A 17,568-nucleotide genomic window follows, 5' to 3' on the forward strand; every position below is an offset into this window, starting at 1 on the left:
TTAGGATAGTCACACAGAGACAAGCAATGAGTTTATTTGTACTTAAATGGTTCAACATTTATGTGTAGTACAATGTTAAGGAGCAATACATGCAGTTCAGAGACTGTTGAGGTATAATGACTAAACTGGAATATAGAAAAATAAAATCATAAATATTAACTTTGAACACCAGTGTTTTCTTGAAGCAGTACTTCAAAATATTAACATATTTCACTTCTTGCATAAAGAGTTAAACGAAATAATCAACATCGACAAGGTTGGTAAATTTGGTTACCTTTGTAGAGCCAGTGTGCCATTTCTAGTCTTTATGCTGAGGCTGATTAAACTACCCAGTTGATGGATGTCGCTTTATATTTACCACAGACTTGGAATTTTCATTGATCTACTTGAACTCTCAACAAGAAACAAACTAAGCATATTTCCAAAAATGTGACTAATTATTCACACTTGCGCTTCTTGCACATTTTTCCCTTCCAAATACCAATTGTGTTTCAAGCTATAAGACATATGTCAGACTGTGGAGGCCTGCTGGGACATACAATGTGAGGCAAATGTCTAGTTAAAAATAAAAAGTGGAAGCAGAAAAGTATTCATGAATTCTTAAAAACGAGAAACACCTCAGGAGGCATTTCCTTGGTGCTTGTGAATTAAACACCGCTACCTAAGATGAGTTTATCTGTGGTAAAAAGAGAGCGAGAGAGGGAGAAGGGATAAGAAGAGAAAAGGGCGGAGCTTCAGTTGGGTGCAATGTATGATGAGTACATGCACTCATTGGATGCTACGTGGATGTATTTACAGTATTGTTTAGAAGAGTAAAACTTAACTACTGTAGTGTTTACGTTAGCTGCTGCTAACCGGAGCTAGCGGAGGCATTTTTAGCTCATGCCATTGCCATAGCTGGCTCTCAGTTAGTTTAGCAACGTTAGCACGTAGCATTCATTTTGTGTCGGTGTGTAATTGTTACTTTCTTTCAGTGAACTTTTACTAACTATTAGTAATGTATTTTACAGAGGATTCACAGGTGCCAGGGTCCAGAGGACAAGATACAGCATCGCTGCAGCAGCCTCCAGTCCGTCTCTGCCAGATCACCACCATATTTTAATACATTTGGTTGTAGACATTTATTTACATGTGTCTACCCTTGTATTCATATATTCCACTGCTTTTGCGAACCTAAGACCTAAAACAAAATCCAAAATCAAGTGTCAATTTTTCAGCTTCAGGGCCATATTATCACTTTCCTCTTGTGCCTTGAGACAATGGTGCCTCCTTATATAGAGAGCTGAGATTGTGACACTCCAGAGGGTTTTAATAACGTGATCTTAGAAAATGCCTAGCTTTGTTGACCCTTTTGGGTGCGTCAATTAAATCATTGATTCAGATTGAGGATGAAGATGATTCCCCGTAATGTTCTTCTATTTGTTTGTAAATGCATTAAAGCATACAGTATTGACTAATTCATTCTGCTCAATAATATTCCACACAGCAGATCTTGTTGGGGTGACGACACACTGCCATCTGTCTATGCTGGAAATATCCCTTAAAAAACGTATGCACGCAAAATCTCCTTAGGAAGACAAACATGAACAGGAAATGGCAGACTGACAGTATAACAGAGCAGAACATATTAAGTATTGACTGATGTTGGGAGTGTTGTCCACAGTGGCATGAGGAATGACACAAAGACATGCAGTGATGGAATGGCCTCTAACCTCGCGCAGGCTTATCTCTGCTGCACCCACCTCGCCCCGCCCACACAAATCCGACCTAGAAGCCTTTTAGAGGGGATTTTCTGAGTGGGGCAATCTGTTGGCTTTTCTAAAACCACAAGAGTGAAACAGACAGGGCCAAGAACCTTTCCTCTCAAGGCCATCAGCTCTCCTTGTATGCTTTGTGTTCATACAGTAGCAAAGTACAATTGAGTACAGTGAGCTTTAAAAATAAGCCACAAACAACAGCTCAAGCTTGTAAAAGGTTACTGATGTACCTATAGAAAGCTCTTACAATATGTTTTTGCTGGAGTTGAATGTCTTTTGAGGGCCTACTGAATGACATCTTTTGAATCCAATGGTTGTTTCCTCTTTGCTCTGGACTGTCCTATTTTTCAGCAGAAAGGGACTTGTGCATTGGATTACATCGAGGCTTTTGTGAGAGAACAAACAAGTACCTCCTTGACACACTGGGAACTGATTGGTGGACGTGGTCAATAACAAATGACGAGAACTATGTAATGAGGAGGAAGGTGGGGGCTTTGATTGCTTACGATATAATGTTCATCACAAAAGGTTTTGGGGTTTTCTAGTTAGTTGGTTAAGACACATGGGAGGAGATGCTCGTTGTCCGGTAAACAGGTACCAACAAGTACCGACAAGTACCAACAGGTACCATCAAAGTTATGTCGGTGTTATGAATAAATTGACGTGGAGTTAGAAACCTTTAATCCAGTCTCTGCCGTGATCTGTGCTTCGTGATACAGAGTTTTTGTGGTATCTCAAGTTAGATTGTTGCCACAGGACTTATTTCTGTTTGAGCATCGGGACATTCTTTAATTTGCAAGAGACATATTTTTAAACCACAACGAGTGACAAGCAACAGAAAGTGGCTGATGATATAAATGCTAAAAAGGCTTATTCAAACCTTGCATTCAAAGTACATGGCATGCATGTTAGCCTGACATTATTCAACAAGCATATCACGTTTCATTTTCTCATTCCACTTGTTCGCCAAAGTCTACCTTGATGTGATAGGATTAAAGCTAAGCCTTGACTGAGGTGATGCTGTTCATCCTTTTGGCTCATCTCAGTTAAGCATTGAAAGTACTTTATGCTGAAACACTTATAACGCTGGTCAGGGAAATAGGCTCAATTAAAGAACATGAAGACTCTTTGGCCGGCTCATGCTACCTTTCAAACCGAAAGAGGATGTATAATCTGAAGAAAAAAGTTGACATTTTGGGAAGTACACTTATTCGCTTTCTGGGGGAGAGTTTAATGAGAAGATTGATACCGACCGCCCTCATGATGTCTGTTTATTACATACATGCTTTCTGCTATATTTTCTAAACAGATGGGTGGTATCAATCATGCCATCAAATTCTTCCATTTTAAATTCAGTCTGCCCCCCTTCCCACACACATACACACACAGTAAGAGTGCTGCATCATAATTACCAAGATCAATACAAAGTTTATATGAGGGCTTTTAAGGTAACCTTAGCTTTTGTTGGAGATAGGAGCATCTTTTTGTGTATGTGTGTGCGTGTGTGAGTGTGTGTGCGTGTGTGTGTGTGTGTGTGTGTGTGTGTGTGTGTGTGTGTGTGTGTGTGCATGTGTGTGTGTGTGTGTGTGTGTAAGTCACGGTTGAGTGGAGGTCCTCTCTGGACCTTCGTGGAGTTGAGGCGTGACTCACGGTTCACCCCGCTGCTGCATGCTGCGCCGTGTAAGAGACCACATAGTGGATGAGGTCTATCAATAATTCAACAAAGATAGACTTCCTCTTTCTCTGGTTCTCACTCGCCCCCTCGCTCCCTCTCTCTCCCACCGATGCTCTGCCTCTGTTTCTAACTGACTGCATCTTCCTCCTTCCCCAAAAAAAGCTCCATCTGGCCTCTCTCATCCGCCTGGATCCCAAACCACTTACGACAAGCAGCAACGTGCTTCCAAATGTAAACCTGAGGCCCAAGATATCTTTTAGCTTCTAAGGGATTTTTTTTCTTCACCATTAACAACACATCAAATTATCTTTGCATGATTGTGTCAGATTAGGCTACTATGGTTCTAATCCTATTCCCGACACTTCATCTCAGATGTGGGCATGGGCTAAGCAATGTGTCAAACATCGAGGAGTCAAAAGCTTTTTCATAGTATTTTAGATGATATTTTGACCACACATTAGCTCAGCGGTTAGCGGTTACTACTGCTTTGCAGCAAGAAGGGGCAGTGCTTCACTGACTGAGTCTCTCCATGAGGAGTTTTTTGTTCTCTCCTGTGTTTATGTGGGTTTACTTTGGGCGCGAAAGTTTTTTCCTCCACATATTTACACAAATCCAATAAACCTTTGCTTAAATAACAAAACGGATACAATCTTGCTCAAACAATTAGTAGAAGCAGCACAATTTGGTGACTGTGCTAGTCAGAGGTTAGTGTGGGCCTTCTATAGAAAGCTAAATGTTAGAGGAAAGGGAAGTTAGTGCAGGACTTTTTTTACTGAGATTATCAAGACAGCTGACAGAGGTTATTCAAGAGTTTTCTAATGTGTTTGCTCGGGGAATTATTGTAGAAAACATCTTTATTTCTGTCCCCTTTTGACCATTATGTCACACAAAGTGTAGTAAGTGCAAGCAGGCTCCATTTTCTGCCTAAACCATTGATTACATATGATGGAGATCCGTGAGAGACAGACGACAGCTTCCATTAAAAGATACATTTGAGTGCATTATATATCTAATCCCTGGACCTTTAGGAATCTGTTAATCTGGATTATTGCGTTTGTAGATCATTTTATAGCACCGTTTACAAAGTTGTTTTTCTCTCCCTTGGTTTCGTTCTCATCTTAATCTTTTGAACCTCCGGGTTCTTTCATGTTAATTCAATGCTTGAGAGCCAAGCATGCCAAATATTTATTTTTTTTCAGGACAGTTCGCTGTAATTTCTCATGTGAGTGATATCATTATATATGATCTGCTCATATGTAAACAAAAACACACTTTGTCATGATGCAAACACCACAAATCTAGGTTTTTAGCTTCCGCTATAAACACTAACACATCTGGCCCCTTTTTAAAATATTATAACAGTGTAAATCAAACATCAGTCATAAATGCTGCTATATTACCCAATATGGACTGAGGCCATGGCTATAATTCGACATGTATGTGTTCTTTGAATAATCTAATAAATCCATCCATATTCAGCACAACAATATAATAGTAGCCTACAATCACAATGGGGAAGATTCCCATGGGTACTTTTGTGTGCTTGTAGCTTGGTAAATAACGCTAACCTGCATTTAAAAAAATAGTATTAATTATTCGTGAATACATGATACTCATACTTTTTTTTTCTTTTGAGTTCAGACATCTTTTGCCGCATCATCATAACCCTGAAAATATCCATCAAGTTGAAAACTGACAACGAATATAAAACAGATTGAATATTAAATGTGAAATCCTATTGAACTGGAATAGCAAGAATTATTGTGCAATGTATTGAAATTGTTCTTACAAAATGGCAGGACAATAACCAATAAAACAAATATATTTCATGAGAAAAATATTTTAAGGGTACATTCGTCTTTTCATGAGTCATTGTAAAGCATTCATCTGTTAAAAGCATTGACATCGGGAGCTCCTCACTATCCTGTTACTCTTCTGTGTAACAGAAAACCAGAAAGCCTCTGCACAGGAAATCACATTGAGTTTTCCATGATGTGTTAATTCTGAGAGCAATCAGACCCCAGCATGTGTGACTCATCCTAACAGGCCAGCTTATCAGCAATCTTATTTTAGGTAAGCAGACAGACACCACAGCCAATCTTACAACATAATCCTGCAATTCGTACTTTGTGGTGCTGTTCCAAGTAGAGGTGATCACTTAGACAAGATAATGAAATTCCAGGATGCTGCAATGTGCGCTCTTTGTACAAAGGTTTTTAATGAAGAAGTACACTAACATCCAAAGATCATCAATACATGTATATTGTATTAAAAACCCAACTTCAAGAAAGTAAATAAATACAGATGCTAATAAAGTTAGCTTCTAAAAGGCCATATACCACATTTTCACATTGTACAATTAATCAAACTGCCATCTTTGTCTTGACAACAGCTAAATTGTAATTCAAAATAACATGAGAGACATTGTGAAGAACTGTTGACAATTTAATAGCAGAATTTGAATAGTTTGAGGGAAAATTACTGGATAAAGCTTGCCAATAGGTGAGAGGTTGCTATGGAAACATATAGTCAGAGGAAAGAAGATATTAGCCAAGATCGTAACAAAGCATCTGACTCAACCGGGATATTTGTCAGAAATCACTGAAAATGTATCGAACATTATAGTTCACAGTAAAAAAAAAAATAGAGAGCCAAGGCACATATTGCAAGAGTGAATAAATAGTGAGTTAAAGATGGCCGTGCATACGTAACAAAGTAATAGATTAAAAATAAAATCAATTAATAAATCCCCATGCCACAATAAAGCAAAACAATGAGCCTCTCCCTCAGTGGGCATCCCCTGCAATTAAGGCCATTAGCCTCACACTGGAGTCAATGAATCATTAGGCTACAGCCGCCTCAATAATGCAAAAAGAGCAAACCAGGCAAACCCTGCAGTCGTATCTGCCTCTCACCTCTCAACACAACAGGAGCCAAGAAGGTAAACAACATATTATCCAACCAACACTGCATGTGCACAACAACCCGCATCCTTTCTGTCCCGACACTTTGTGCAGGTCTGCTTCAAATTGACAGTGAGGCATGCGAACAATAGAGAAGAAGAATTATGGTTTGGCAGGCATGCACACACCTCCCACCGTTACTATCAATTCTTTACATCCCTGTGAATGAAATGTGTCTTGACGAAGCAGGTGTTTGTTATAATATATATAACATAAGGCACAGAAAAATGACAGCATTGCACAGTTTCCCTGAATGTATAAAGTGTACTATGCAAAGATACATATAAAAAGGCAGAACATCTTGTCAGTAACCAGCCGTTGTTTCCCTTGTCTCCAGAACAGCTGACAACACATACAGGGATCCTGATGATGACAACAGGCAGGTAGTGGCAGAAAGGTTAGGACTGATTTGACGTCCCGGTTGATAGACGTCGAAGCTCTGCCCACATAAGGGAGAGAGCAGCCAATGACTGGACGCAGTTCAAGGAGACGTCTGCGCGATCAAACCAATGGGAGCGCAGCTGCTTGGTTCCCCTGCATGCATGGTTCTGTTGAGTGCACACATGTGATCTCAGAAGGCGCTTACTGGTATTTAAATCGTCGTTTGGGTGCAGAAGCGGACAGCTCCCCACACCGATAAACACACCAACACACAATGATTGGCAGCCGGTTATGGACGCTTTGAAGCATCTTTCTCTCCAGATCTGCATCTCTCCAGCCGCGTAGCATCCTCGCACATGAACTGACTTTATTTTTGAGCTGCTGACGAGACAGACTGCGCGTTCTCGCCACAGGCAGCTGGGAAGCGGATGTTGGGACACCTGTAGCTGAATCTGGATCTCAATCTCCTAAAAGGGGAGGTTGGATTGTTTCACATCCATTCAGCATCCACCCTGCCAGAGAAGTGCTCCGTCGCTGTCTGATCTCGAGAGGGGAAGCGCAAAGGTAGCCTAAAGCCATTTACGGACGCATTAATATCTAAGCCGCTCTCTGTGCCTGCTTGCAGACAGGAAGGAGCATGGATAGAGAGGAATTTACTGTGACTAGTGCGTTGAGGGGATTTGTAGAGCTGGGGGTGTGCTCCTGTTGAAACGAAACTAAGGACCGTGGATGAAGCACCATCACTAACATCTCGCCATTTCTCGTCAAGCTTCTTTTGTTTATTATTTCATTTTTTTTTTTGTTGCGAGTTGATATATTTATTTGTTTAATCAGCCATGGGGAAAGATGAGTGCAAAACAATGCTGGATGCTTTGAACAAAGTGACTGCTTGCTACAGGCATTTAGTCATCGCTCTGGGAAGCACATCGGATTCGCAGAACCTGCGAGAGGAGCTGAAGAGGACCCGCAAAAAAGCCCAGGAGCTTGCCGTGGCCAACAGGACTAAACTGACCTCTCTGCTCAAAGACAAAACAATCAGCAAAGACGACCGAGCCGAGTACGAGCGCCTATGGGTGCTGTTTTCGAGCAGCATGGAGCTCCTGGAGGTGGACATGAAAAGGTCCCTGGAGATAGGGCAGGATTTCCCCCTCAAGGTGCCCACGAGACACCTCATCCAGACGGGGATGACCGGCAGCACCACCACCGTGGCGGCCCGGGCCATGAGCGTGCAGAACATGAAGTACGAGGCGGACAGCAACATCGACACGGCGGACCTCCGGGACCTGCAGTCCGAGATCTCCCAGATGAGCCAGATGATGGAGGAGATGGAGATGAAGGTGCAGGTGGCGCCGTGGGCCGTCGAGGCAAAGCAGGAGGCAGGCGCGGAGCTCAAGTCCAACATGAGTGTGGGAAATTCCTCCGTGGGTGTCATCTCCATCTGCGAAGAGGAGCCGAAAGAGGAGGAAGGTGGAGGCAACAGGGATGCTGGCTTTGCGTCGATCTGCGCCGTGCTTGTATTCTTTGTCATCGTTACAGTCGCTGTGGTTCTCGGATATTTGGTCATCAATATGTCCTGAGGTGTCTAACCAACAGTCCACCCTGATGGACACCCTGCGCGGCTGCCCACGAGCGCGTCACCGCGGTAATAAGAGCCAGCAGCTCCACAAGAGAGAGAGAAAGCACTTTTTATTTGAGGGGCTGAAGAAAAAAATATGGACACGCGAAGTTATTCATCTTTCTCGCATTCGTGAATGTATTCGGTGGAGTCAAAGAGTTGCACTAGATATAATGTAGAACAATAGAATGGACGTCGGGCACACATTGTGGTTAAATATTTTGAGGGGCCAAGAGGTCGTGTATTTTTGGAGGAGGAAAAAAAAAAGTCATGAAATTACGTGACAGTGTCTGGCCATCAGGATGATGCAAACAACACGTAATCCAAGTGGATTAGTGGAAAAGCTCAAGCGTAAATGTAGCCTACTGTTAAGTATTCCTCTTGGATGTTCTGCTGCACTGGTGCTTTAAATTTATGAATTAAATCCAGCAAAGTCAGACGTGTTGAGCAGGGGACCATCAAGTCATTGAAGTAACGGGTCATGTGGTATGGGAAGTAATATAGAGCCAGTGTTCCAGTTGGATGTGATCAAATCCGCACAGCTCCACACTCCTGTTTACACAGTTTTAAAATATCATAAAATCTGTATAGCCAGATTGTTGTAAACCTGCATTTTACATCTAATCACAATGTGCTTCATGAAAGAGCCTTGGGGACCTGAGAGAAGTCCACAGAAGTTTTAATAATGCACTGTAAGCCTGTTCATGTTCTTTTCAGGGTTTTCTTGCAGTGTTGAATGTATTGCAACATGTGAATAGAGGGTTTGTTCATACAGATGGCTGTGTCCGATAATGTACATACATAAGTATATTTATTATAATAAATTTTTTAAAACACACAAAAAAAAATGTGCTCGCAGTTTGAAGAAATAGCTCCCAGGTGTTTCACAGCTAATGCCAAAGCAGTTTTCTGCACACTTGCATGCATTGAACGTCAGATTTACTTTTATGTGGAGAGCTTTGGGATGTATTGAGTTTAAACTGAAGACGTTAGATGAGCCCAGTTAGTAATCACTGCAAAGCTTGAGATACACACTTCAGATGTACCACACAGGTATTCTGAGCGTTCTTAGAACCACCACAGCTTTAAAATACTGTTTGGTTTAAAATGGAGATGAGCAGAAGCTTTAACAGCTTAATGGTTTTAGTTGTAAGAGTCTTTGAAGGTATTCCTGGAATTTTAAGTGAACTAATAGATGACTGTCAGAGCCAAAGCCCCAACATGCTGTATAGACTGGACACTTGTCCTGGGGTCAACTTAGAAATGACTTCAAGTCAGAAGTCTTAATGCTATCGAAGAGCAGAAATATGATTAATACAACCCAACGTGACTCTTGACAACATTGGCGATTTGTTTTAGGAAATAGGAAACAAGAAAAGGAAACTATACAAAGCTCTTAAATGGAAGATCATGTGTTTCCCTCACTGTAAGGTTTTGGAAAGGTTAAACAAAAAATAAGTAATTTCAATGGGAAGATACATTTACTCTCACTCCTCCTTTCTATCATGTCAATTATGTCAACTTATTTTCACAGCATACATATAAACAATAAATATAAAACATATTTAAAATTCAAGATTCAACACTTAATGTATTCCTCCGAGCTGTTTATTTGAAACACATAGAATTGAGAGGATTTATCCACAATTAATACAATAAACATTTTCCAAATTTAGAGTAAATCATAATGTTGTTTGCACATTATTGTAAGAGAATTTACGAAGAAAAAACATTCACTGTTTGCAAGGCAGGAGCTGTACTAGAAGAGACAGAGATAGAGGAAATATTGTATCAGAATCTTTTCAGGAAAAAATGTTAGAAAAATATTTAAAGATCAAAAGTATGTAGAGAATAAAAGCTACTATTAAAGAGAACAAATCCACAGTATCTGTCGATCCTATTTTTAACAATTCATTAAAAAGATCCTTTAAAGTGAGATAGTTCGTGCTTTTAGGCATCAAAACAATGGACCTCAGGATGAATACATCCATAACCATCTACAGTTGCTGAAAGATTAAACATCTTACTTGTCTTCATAACCTTAAAAATGCAATTTGAATTCTAATAAAAGGTTCTGCATCAAGTGAGCTCTAAATTGACTTTAATGATGTTTTCGCCTAATCCTGAGGGTTTTTTCTGATCACTGCATACAATGAATAGACCCCTGGCATGTAAAGACCACTTAGCCTTAGTTGCTGGATGTGGAAGAATGCAACAATCTCAAAGGATCAAATTTAATTTAAGATACTCTCTTCTTCAAGGGAGTAGCCTGGCTCCTTGTGGGAGTAAGGGAATGAAAATATTGTTTCTCGTGAAGAAGAAGCTGGTATGTTGAAAATAATCAAGTTGCAGATTTAGACAGCAATCATTCAGGACAATAAATGTTTATTTACAGACTAAATGCCTGTCCTGTTTTATTTCTCATTCCATCCATGTTCGTCTCCTCGCTCCCTCTCGAGGTTAGAGACCTGAAGAGAAACATGAATCGCATTGTTTAAAACAAAAAAAAAAAAAAACCTTGACATGTTTTTGGCAGGACTTTGATGCATGAAAATCAGTGGTGTGCTTTGCTCACACTCAATTCACAGAAGGCTTTCTGACATCTTGTTTATCCTTGTTGTCATCTCGCAGACACACTAAGCTCTGCTAACAGTGAGTCATGAACCTCTTTGATATTCACAACAGACTTACATTGTCATCTCCAGTTCCAAAAATATAAAAGTGATTAATTAAACATGGGGAAAGAAAGGGAGGGGAATCAAATAGTGGAGGAGATAAAGCCCTTTGAAAGATTTTATAATGTTCCCTCAAGTTTCCAGTCAACGACTAACATTCATGATAAAGTCTGCTTTGATGCAACTTTGAGAAACTTGTTTCAGGCCCGTCGAAGCAAAATCGTTGCAATCTGTTACGCAAGCTTCTGAAAATATAAACAGCATCAACATTTTCAGAGTATGTGCTTCATTACGCTACACAAATTCTCCTTTTACAGGAGAGTAAATGGACTTTCTCTCCATGGTTTGGTGCTGTATTACTTGAACTTGTGAATGAGGGACATTTACTAACCTCAATCCGTTGCATGGAAACAAACAAACTAAGCAGACTGGTTTACAGGGAGGCACGCTGCACACTTGGCAGAGACAGACCTCTGCATCATCACCTCATCTGGACGAAGATGGTGGGTTTCCAAGGCTGTGTGTGTGTTTCCATAGAAACCTTCAACAGACTTGCCAGCTTTAACAGCACCGAAGGTCGAACAACGTTATTTCAACTCGCCCCCTTTCTGTCACCACCATCCTCCACAAACACGGCACTCTGAAGCAGAGGGAGATGTGGTGTGAGGACAGAGGAGGGCAGAGCCAAACAGGGGGGGAAAAAACTCAGCACCTCCCCCGACGCTGACAGATGAAATATGTCAAAAAAGATAAAAATCAGATTGAGCCATGCTGACCTGGTCCAGTATGCCTCAGCAGTTCAGAAGACAATGTTCCAACCAGGTCAGAGTGACTTAAGGGAGCCATTTTTTGACACACCCCATTATATTTTGCTGAAGAGAATCAGACAACTCCCAAATCAATAGATTGAATCACTTTATTCCTCTCTTCCTCTCTCACAGCCCACTGGTCCATCACAATGGAAGTGCACTTAGCGTTTATTTTCCAAAATGATTTATGGTCATGAACTGTGTTGAATATATATATATATATATATATAATATATATATATATATATATATATATATATATATATATATATATATATATATTATATATATATATATATATATATATATTATATATATATATATTTATATATATATATATAAATATATATATATATATTATATATATATATATTTATATATATATATATATATATTTATATATATATATATATATATATATATATATATATATATATATATATATATATTCAACACAGTTGAATATATATATTCAACTAACATATATATATATATATATATATATATATATATATATATATATATATTCAATGTATATGAGCATCACATTTGTGTCAACAAATTATTTCGATTTCTAACACTTAATCATTAAATCACCTCGAGTGTTTAAAAAAAAGGAAATGGAGGCATATACCAAAAAACAAGTGTTTATGAGCACTATTTATCAAATAATGTTTGTGTAGCTATTGTGACGGTATATTGTGTAGATGCAGTCACAACATCTACACAACCATTATGTGTAGGTCAATAGTGCTTATAACCAGGCTTCTGCTTTTTAGTATTTAGGCCTCCATTGATTTTTCCCCCCCTTTATATAGCCTTTTAGGAGCAGTCATTGTGATAGTAGATATTGTCAAACACACATTACTCTCATTATTCTGCCTGTTTTATTCAGCTCACTCACTGTGAGCTCAGATGTGCATCACAAGCCATCATACGCACAAATCTCTGAACAGCAGTGTGAGACAGCTTCATTAAAAAGATTGCATTAATAATGAATACATTGATCCGTTTAATAACAAATTAATTTATAAATGGCAGACACAGGGTACAATCCATTTGACATAGATGATTTCTTCTGAGTTATCAATATGCCATGAAGGACACTGCTGTGAGCAGGGAAGACACCCAAAGGAGAAAGGGTTGAAGCCCTGCAGCGTCTCCATCAGACATGTGCACTCCTCCTGAGAGGGATCACCATAACTGATGACAAACACACACAATTCTAAATATCTCACCATGAGTGGGCCAATGTAGGTCTAGGTGATGATTCAACATGATTTATCATCTTTTAATGGAATCATGAAACCCCATAATTTAGATATTGTAAAACACAATTACTTCCTCTAAATGATAGCAGGCAAATACTAACCAAAATGGGTCAGAAATGTGTCAGATTACTTTGTAAGAAAAATAGTCAGTACTTTTCATTTGTTGAGTATTTCATTTACACAACAGCATAAAAAAACCATGTGATTACTTCATATAGACTTTGGATGTATGAAAATACCAGAAAAGATCTTTGAAATAAGCTACATCAAGGCAGAAGATTTCAGTCACATCTCTCAGCATTAGGCCAGTGCTGTTTCTTGTAATTTTGGGTACAATCACATGTAAGAATCATGACAAAATTGGCATATTTTTGTCATTTTGCATATTTAAAAGGGAAGCGCTCTAATCAAAACAATCTCAGCCGTTTACACTAAAACAAATGTAGCACAAAGTCTTATGATTCTCCTAAAGTGGCCTCCTCAATTAATGTTGATATATTATCCGAATAAAACCTTTGCACAATAACCCAATTAGCAATCACATCGTATTTGGCAATTATACATTTGCATTACTTAAAAGTAAAACAAGCAAGGGAGCTGATGGAGGGACAGATCGCTCTAGATCTGATGGCAATTACTGCGATACAACAGTCAGATGGAAGAAATAAATAAATTAGCATTGTAATTAATCCTCATTAATGCAGTCCATTTAATACATACCTGAAAACAAGTTTAAGCTTTTAATTGACAAGCACAGCACACATTAAACCTCTCCCGCAAGACATTTTGACATTTGCCAGTATGCCAACGCAATTAGTGTTAACAATAAAATGTCCAAATTCCATCAAACCGTTTTAGGTTCAGGTTCCTGGAATTGTGCATGTGTCACACTGTCACGGCAAAAATAGTCAACACAAATGGTCTGTGCTGACCTTTGAAATAACCAATTCACTTTAACTTGACCTGATCTAAAAAATCCTCCACAGTGGAACAATGGTCAGTTGGCAGTTATGGGACAGGAGTTGATAGTACAAACACGTCTTTTGAATAAAATGTGCCATTTTTTAGTAATGTTAGCGACTAAGCAGAGATAACCACACTAACTAGCAATGGAATGAGAATCAAGACAGAAAAACTCAACTTGTCAAGTCTCACAAAGAAGGATTTCTTAGGCTATATTATGCTCCTACAGATAAATCTGTAAGTAATACTAATCTACCTATGAATGTTATTACTGAACAAATGACGTAAGACATATGCACAAGCAAACATTCTTTCACGCAAGTTTAGTATGCGTACAGATGGAGTGAAGATGTCTCTGTTTAGAGCATATTGTACACCACTGCACACTCTTCTTCTATTTCGTTTTGTACTATCTGGTCCTTGAGTCTGAAACAAAGGTTGATTGATAACAGGTTGCCAACTGATCTTTAGCAAGCTTGTAAATGAACGATATGCCAGGAGGAGTCAATGAACAGAACATTGTGTTCGTTACTGGTAACAAGCCCATTAAATATTATGAAAAGCAGGAAACTTGTCTTGCTTAATTGCACGTGTACAGAGGAGTTGTGAGGCTCATAAAATGGGGAGAGTCAAAGCCTACTTTTTGAATCATTTGGGGAGGTCGGCACTAAAACCGGAAGCAGATGATTGTACTTGGGAGTGATGGTGATCTGGAGAGTTATAGTGTATGGATCTACGGTCACAATGCGATGCAGGGCAGAATCTTCCTCCTGAGGATCCTCCAGCTCAGACACTGTGCTTGCACCCCCTGCATCTTCTCCTGAAGTGGCCAACAGGTAGCATTTGTCACCTGAAAAGAGTGGAGGGCCCAAGAGAAAGAAGAAAACAAGACGGGAGGGTAAAAAAAACAGACAAGTGGTTAATCTATCATAAATGTAGTAGCATCCAGTCACTAGTGCTAAACTACCTCAAACTGTTGTTTTCACCATGGCTCATTCTTAAAAGAAATGAAAAACATTCTTTAATTTAGTCAACAAATCCCATGAAAGACCAAAACAAACAATAAGGAAGTCACTTTCTCAAAACCTTCTTACTCTGCTTGTATTAAGCAAATTCTTTCCAATATGAATCTTAATGGTGTTGAGTATTATAGTTTGAGCAAACCTTGACCAAAAAGTGCCTTTGTTGTGGATTATTTTCCGTAGCTGATTTGGTGTGATAGTCGCTATGTATTGCATCAGGATGGAGTATGTTGGAATGACTACATTAACCCATGATTACCATGAAATAGCATTCCACCAGTATGGCTCACTGATGTGAATTTATTAGTTTTTTTTTTAACAACAATGGAGCTTTATGCTACAAATAAAAAACATCAGGCAACACCTGTAAGTGGGATCAATTCATTATGGTGTTTTGGTGTTTGGTGACAAAGAAAAACGTCTTGATCATTCATCATATTCAAAAGCTGAACCAGATATGTAATTGACTTAATAGAACATAAAGTTGGCATGCTACACTGCTGTTTTGATGTGGGTTAGGTGAGATGGACAATCAGCACCTGGCAGCAGTGTTGTGTAGTGTTCATCTTTTAAGTAAACAACAGGCAGCAACTGTTCGCAGCCCTCTGTGGCACGCTGCCTGGAGAAATTGTGAAGGTCGTTCAGCAAAGGTATGCGGCACATGCGGCTGAGCTCATAGACCTGTGGAGGGGCGATCCACAGCTCCCGTGCCTGGTAGCTCTGGAGAACCTCTGAAGGTGTGGACCACTGAAAAACACACAGAGAGGTAGCAGTAGTACTCTTGAAACAGATTCCTTTGATTTTCGTTTTTATTTTGATATTTACATATTAAATGTTTTATAGTTTAAGAGTCGCCTTGTCGGTGCTCTATGGTGGAAAAACATGTTATGGAGAGACCACTTCTAAATGACCTCAAATCTGGTTTGACATTTCTGTCCTGGAATGTTGTTGTTCCTCACTGACTGACAGGAAACACTCACAATTGAGAAGCTGTAACTAATAGTTTAGAACTTTTGCCAGAGGACAATTACTTAACTGAGGGGTCAAGGATGGGACACATTTTCTGTTGATTGATTTATCAATTAATTGTTTCCAAAACTATTGGGTCAATAGTTGATGCAAATGTGTTGTGTTACATTTATGAATCACCTTAAAGCACACAATCTCCTTTTCATCTTGAAGTGCGTGTGGGATCTCTTGAAGGCAGCAGATGAAGAAGGCTGTGTCAAATCTGTTCATACCGTATCGGCCTGCGGGAGTCAGCCAGTTGCCCCACTCGTGTAAAGCCCAGATGTTAGGCAACAACTCCAACTCTCTGCACATCTTGATGAAGTTAGAGGGGTTCTGGTTTACCAGATCCCTCCACTTGTTGAGTTCACTACTGCCCAGGTCGTTTACTTTGTAGTGCAGTGGACCGTTTCGGTCAGGAGTGTAGCTGCCATCTAAACTTTTTAACACGCTTTTCTCGTCCAGTTTAGACACAGACAGGAGCACACCGGACTCCTCAAACGTCTCCCTCAAGGCGCAAATCCGCAAGGCGACCTCTCCCGGGATAGGGGAGCCCAGTTTCAGACGATCTGTGGCGAACAACGAAGGTCTCGTCTCCACCGGCTGGGTGACACTTCTCAAACCAAAATTATGGGAATTGCTGAAAGATTTGAAAATGTCCAGCCATTCACTGGAAAAGTCTGAAGAGTGCACCATGCCGCCGGGAAACACATACGCATTGGGCATGAATGTACTTTTACTGCTTCGCTTAAGCAGTAAAACATCGTAGTCAAAGCAGGACCTGCGCGGCAGGTGTGACCGTCCATTGTTGTTCTCCAGCAGTGAACCTGCAGCAGCTGTCAGCGTTGTCCTTGACGATAAACTGTCGGCACCGAGCTTGTGACCTGCGGCTAAAATAAGAGTGGCCGCCTCCTTCCAGTGCTTCAACGTGGTGTTCATCCTAAAGCCAACAGTTATTTCTTAGTATGAGAGTTAGCACTGCTAAGTAACGGCTAAGATAGCAAGCTGTAGGATGCAGCCACTTTACTTGTGACTAAATCACGTTTACTTCCGTATTACGGAAGCCTCGACGGCCGCGCATGCGTGTAAAGGAGGCCTGCATTTCTTGGCATGACCAATAGGAGTTGTTGTTGTTGTTGTTGTTGTTGTTGTTGTTGTTGTTGTTGTTGTTGTTGTTGTTTTACAGGTATTAGCAAACATTTTTTATTTATCAGACTGCAGTAATACTATATAGCTTATATTATTATGGACATGGAGATTTTAATAGGCTTAATCGTTTTAATAGGCTTAATCCTTTAAAATGTTTTTTTTAATTCATGATTTAAATAAAAAGATAAGTGTTAGAGGTGGAAAAACATGTATAATAAATATGTAATAACGTAATAAAGGTATAATAAATAAGTAAAAAAAAAACGTTTTAAAAAAACAA

The 17,568-nt window shown here is 39.6% G+C and overlaps 2 protein-coding genes across 3 annotated transcripts; one reads left to right on the plus strand and one right to left on the minus strand.

The window, feature by feature from the left end:
• Positions 1-7,044: 7,044 nt before the first annotated feature.
• On the plus strand, positions 7,045-10,760 carry si:ch73-167i17.6 (regulator of G-protein signaling 9-binding protein). The gene has a single exon (XM_068574475.1). The coding sequence runs from the start codon at positions 7,613-7,615 to the stop codon at positions 8,351-8,353; it is 741 nt and encodes a 246-aa protein (XP_068430576.1). The 5' UTR covers positions 7,045-7,612; the 3' UTR covers positions 8,354-10,760.
• A 1,715-nt stretch (positions 10,761-12,475) lies between these two features.
• On the minus strand, positions 12,476-17,186 carry nudt19 (nudix (nucleoside diphosphate linked moiety X)-type motif 19). Of its 2 annotated transcripts, none has more exons than XM_068595404.1 (3): positions 16,281-17,186; positions 15,671-15,878; positions 12,476-14,959 (listed from the first exon to the last, which is right to left on the minus strand). In XM_068595404.1, exons 1-3 carry the CDS (start codon positions 17,076-17,078, stop codon positions 14,739-14,741), a joined length of 1,227 nt encoding a protein of 408 aa, XP_068451505.1. In that variant the 5' UTR covers positions 17,079-17,186; the 3' UTR covers positions 12,476-14,738. The 2 variants fall into 2 exon arrangements, with proteins under 2 accessions (XP_068451505.1, XP_068451514.1); XM_068595413.1 differs by lacking the exon at positions 12,476-14,959 and adding an exon at positions 15,075-15,106.
• Positions 17,187-17,568: the final 382 nt, after the last annotated feature.

Source organism: Clinocottus analis, unplaced genomic scaffold (genome assembly GCF_023055335.1).
Source record: "Clinocottus analis isolate CAN_PGR_092001 unplaced genomic scaffold, fCliAna1.0.p SCAF_1, whole genome shotgun sequence".
NCBI lineage: Eukaryota > Metazoa > Chordata > Actinopteri > Perciformes > Cottidae > Clinocottus > Clinocottus analis.

Bases quoted from the DNA above. Each gene is read 5' to 3' on its own strand.
- si:ch73-167i17.6 (XM_068574475.1), top strand. From the start codon at position 7,613: ATGGGGAAAGATGAGTGCAAAACAATGCTGGATGCTTTGAACAAAGTG.
- nudt19 (XM_068595404.1), bottom strand. From the start codon at position 17,078: ATGAACACCACGTTGAAGCACTGGAAGGAGGCGGCCACTCTTATTTTA. The intron at 15,879-16,280 runs GTGATTCATAAA...TGTGTTTTTCAG, and splicing joins AGGAGATTGTGTGCTTTAAG to TGGTCCACACCTTCAGAGGT. The intron at 14,960-15,670 runs GTGCTGATTGTC...CACTCTTTTCAG, and splicing joins CTACACAACACTGCTGCCAG to GTGACAAATGCTACCTGTTG.